General features: G+C 37.6%; 1 protein-coding gene across 1 annotated transcript in view; it reads right to left on the bottom strand.

The window, feature by feature from the left end:
- Positions 1 to 3,955, bottom strand: part of LOC113543345 (macrophage mannose receptor 1-like) — a 4,370-nt gene extending 415 nt beyond the window's left edge. Inside the window, exons 1-4 of the mRNA XM_034297686.2 lie at positions 3,648 to 3,955; positions 1,572 to 1,928; positions 940 to 1,272; positions 1 to 816 (exon numbers count right to left, since the gene is read on the bottom strand). The exon at positions 1 to 816 is cut by the window's left edge and continues 415 nt beyond it. Coding sequence (XP_034153577.2) covers positions 470 to 816; positions 940 to 1,272; positions 1,572 to 1,872 — 981 coding nt within the window. The 5' untranslated portion in view covers positions 1,873 to 1,928; positions 3,648 to 3,955 and the 3' untranslated portion in view covers positions 1 to 469. The remainder of the gene's footprint in view (positions 817 to 939; positions 1,273 to 1,571; positions 1,929 to 3,647) is intronic.
- Between the last annotated feature and the right edge of the window lie 287 nt (positions 3,956 to 4,242).

Here is a 4,242-nt window from a genome sequence, read left to right as displayed (position 1 = left end):
TAAACCCCAAAGCCCAAAAACTCTACTTTAGTAAAATCAGATCATTAAAAACACTCGCCTGCTGCAAATAAAGAGAAACAACACAAAAGGTATCACAACAAAAGTTAATATAATTACATTTTCTTATTATATGCTGAAATGATAATAGAAAAGAAACAACTTTCATGAATTTTATCTCAAACAGGAATTTGGAGAAAAGGATTAACAGCTTAAAAATGTGTGTATTTGTATGAATTCATCTGAAAGCCTTAAGTGCATATTCTGAATATGATTGTGAATGTGAACTGGTGTGTAAAGCTCTGAGTGTGTGAACAGTTCCTGCACACTTTAGGCTTTTTCCTGCTCTATGACACCTGATTCAACTCATCACCTAGTGAACAAGTGCATAATGAAGGGTTCAGGTGAGTTAGTGCTGGAAAACCCTAAACTGTGCAGTGCTCTGTTCTTCCAGCATCGAGAAAACCGCCTTTTATTTCAATTTACACACGACTCGAAGTTCAGCAGAGTCCATCACATAATCAGGTGCTGCTTCTGCAGTGTGTGTGTCAGCAGGGCAGTGAGACAGCGGAGGTTCTGTCTGTCTCTTTACGTCCTCGCAGGTCAGCGGACGGGACGACGCCTTCATCTCAGAGAGACGGTTCGGTCCAAGCCCCACCCACAGAGACCCTGGGGGGACACGCCTCCTCCTGAGCTCAGACTCCAACTCTTCCTGTTCAGCTTCAGAATCGATGTTCAGAATTCCAGCCCTGTTCCCTTCATGACAGTAATCCAGCGCTTTCTCCCAGCTCAGAGCCACATCACTCACATGGATGGAAGCTGATAGAGACAGAAAAACCCAAAAGGAGGAGGATGGTTTAGAGAGATATCAGAGACAGAGACTCACACCAGCTGTGTTCTAGTCATTATACAGAAGATTGCTGAGACGATTTTACTGTTTACCGTAGCACAGAGTGTAGTAATAATTACTGCACGGCTCTGAAATCCACTTCCCCTGCCACAGTTTTACACAGTTGTATGGTGATGATAAAGGTTCACCGCTCGCCCAGTTTCTGTAGGTGGAGTTTCCTCCATCAGTCCACTGCCAGTCATCACGCAGCAGGCCGATCCAGAAGGACGTGCTGCTGTTTAACCCTTTAATCTTCACCTCTTCATTTTGCTGCTGATCTCTGATGCTGACCAGGTCAGTGTATTTCCCCCTGCAGTAACGCTGAGCTTCATACCAGGTCTTATTCTCACGGATTAGATGATAATTAGGAGTCTGAGAAGAAGGATCTTTCAAAAAAAAAAAAAAACCTGTGTCATAAAATGTAGGCATCATTTCAAATATTTTTTAAAAATTGGATCTTATTTGAAGGTTTACAATGGCTACAGATAAAACAGATTGTAAAAATATTGCATTAAAATTAATATATAAATAAAAACACAATATATTATTCATAAAAGTATTACTATGAAATTAATTGCCAATAATATAATATATAAACATATGTATTACTACATATTACATATAGATAGATATATAAAAATATATTAATAAATTGTTTTATATAAATATAAATTACCTTTATTACCTTGTTCATAGCACATGAAATATCTCGTCCCTGTGCACTGAAGACTTTCCCATGAACCATCAGGTTTCATAGCAGCACAGCAGCTCGATGTCCCACAATCCCCTGTCAGATTTCTGAATGTTACAGGATCACCATTAGACCATTTCTCACTGAACTGACCGCGATAGAGACCGATCCATCCTGCGCCAACACCAGCCTTCATCATCATATTCTCCAGTTCAGTGTTGTCTTCATCAGAGTACAGAGTGACGAGGTCGATGTAATTGTCTCTGCAAGCTGCCCGAGCCGCAGCCTGATTCATGCCACCCGGACTGAAATGGAAGGTAGTGAGGCGGCTGTGGACTGGAGGAGAAAAGGCTGTGGAAGAAATTTCTCCTGTTAATGCAGCAGGACAGAGATGAAAGGAGGGAAATGTGATGTGGATGAAAGGATAAAGTAAAGGACTAAGCCAATGTCCAGTGTCCAAGCTAATTGTCCCAAATTATATCATTCAAAATTGTTTTTAGTCAGTCTTGATGGTAGGCCATGCTTTTTAGGAATATGAACAGTATGAACATTTTTCCTTCACGTGTAGATAGTCAACATCTTGAGGATTTCGGAATTGTATCATGTTGATTGTAATTTGTTAATAAGAATACAAACAATTTGGAAATTCAAAAAATGATAATTTACTTTTCTTTTACACTGAATACTAGAACTTTAAACTCAGAATTATTCTTCGAGAACTGTTGCATTATATTCTGCGAAAGGTAATCCATTACTGTGCTGATTTCATGCAGGTCTGTACATTTCGATTGCTGGCTGCTTTGGTACAGTGCATGCTGGTTACAGTTGTTTTTTTGTCAGATTTAAATTGGTGCCACCCTCATCCTATGATGAAGGATGCTATGATACTCTTATGTGCTTTTATTCCCTGTGTTATAATATGTAGTAATAATTGTACACATCCTTACAGCAGGTTACAATCTCTTTTCATCATCTCATAATCATATCACATGTCATGTTAATCCAAGTAAAATCACTAAAAACCAAGACTCAGTAATATTGTAAATGAATAGTAAAAGGAATCCCTTCATACAGACAAACACTGTACTGAAAACAGAATGTGGAATTTTAAAATGTGTTAATGTGTTAAAAAGTGTTTTTGGTTAATAGACAGTTTATTTTCTTCTTCTTCTTCTTCTTCCCTGACTGCTTTATATCCAATAGAACATGTCTAATTCACTTTGGCAATTTGGCAGTCCAATCACATCGCTTGTTTTTTAAACGGAACTTATTTGTTTGCAATAGTGCATCAGGCAACAGTCTGGCAACCGCTGGGGTGCTGGATTTTTAAGCAGAATACATGAGGTATGCATTATGACTTCACACGCTGAATTGTGGTCACATAATTTTTCTTTTGATAGAGAATGTTTTTGATTACAATGGTATATATCCCAGCATGGTTAAATAATCGAATCAGATGTTAATTCATTTTCTGACAGTAGTTAAAACTCCAACCTAAAAGTTTTTATAATTCCTATAGTAACAGCTAACCCGATTTTATGTGCACTAACGAGCTCCGTTTCATTTAAAACTTTCCACTGTCGTCATGACTGTCACAAGCTGCATCTCAGAAGTATTAACTCAATCTAAAATAAAATCCAGAAGACTGGTAAGCAAAATACCTTTTGTTAGGTTTAAAGGCAACATTGAAATTCAAACACTAACTTTGTTATTTCTCAGTAATTATCTAGAATTGTGTATAAGTATGCGATTTGAGATTTGAATTTTGCAGAACTACACTAGTGCAGCATGTCAGGATAGTGAAAAAGACTAAAATAATATGCATTAATTTAACCATGTTAATCAGAAGTTGTTTTTGCTATGTAGCTATGTATTTCACGATTTCTTAACCTTTTTCCAAAACAGTTTAAAATCTGAGATTTTATCTTTGCCACTAAAAGTCACTAAGGTGTTAGCTAAATATTTGCACTAGATTTTGTATTTTTCTTTTTACTAACCAACTAAAAAGTCAATGCAATATAAATATAATCACATTGATGACAAGGTCATAATATAAGAGATTTTCTGTACCTGCGCAGGTTACACCAGCATCTTCACCATGAACACAATTGTGTATCCCAAATCCATTATGAGAGCACTGTGTGATGATGCGTTCACTTCCAGAACACCCAACATCATCAAGCCATATTGGGCCACTTCCTTGACCAAAGTGGGTGCTTTGAGCAGCACTAGTGGCATTACCACATCCAAGCTGTCTACACACCACCTCTGCATCATTTATATCCCAGCCATCATCACACACTGTTCCCCACTGGCCACCATGCAAGATCTCCACTCGACCAGAGCAGGGGTTAATGCCACCAATGAGTCGTATGTTAGAGTCACCTAAAACAAACAACAAATGCATGTTAATTAATGAACTGTTTGATTTATTGATTGATTGAGTAATAATACTGAAGAATGGGCAGAAGCCTTTAGCTCCACTGCACACGTGCAGAAGGGTGCTACTGGGTTCACTATACTGATGCGTTCTCCAATCCTGTACTTATCAGTGAAAGCCCATTTCCTTCAGCTCTCTGATGCAAAAAATAAATGCATAATAATAATATATAGCAAATAAAGGAAATTTAGAAATTCTTTTAAAATTATTTTCAGTAGTTTGAAA

The sequence above is a fragment of the Pangasianodon hypophthalmus genome, chromosome 21, assembly GCF_027358585.1.
Source record: "Pangasianodon hypophthalmus isolate fPanHyp1 chromosome 21, fPanHyp1.pri, whole genome shotgun sequence".
Lineage (NCBI taxonomy): Eukaryota > Metazoa > Chordata > Actinopteri > Siluriformes > Pangasiidae > Pangasianodon > Pangasianodon hypophthalmus.
This window is presented reverse-complemented; position numbering and strand designations above follow the sequence as displayed.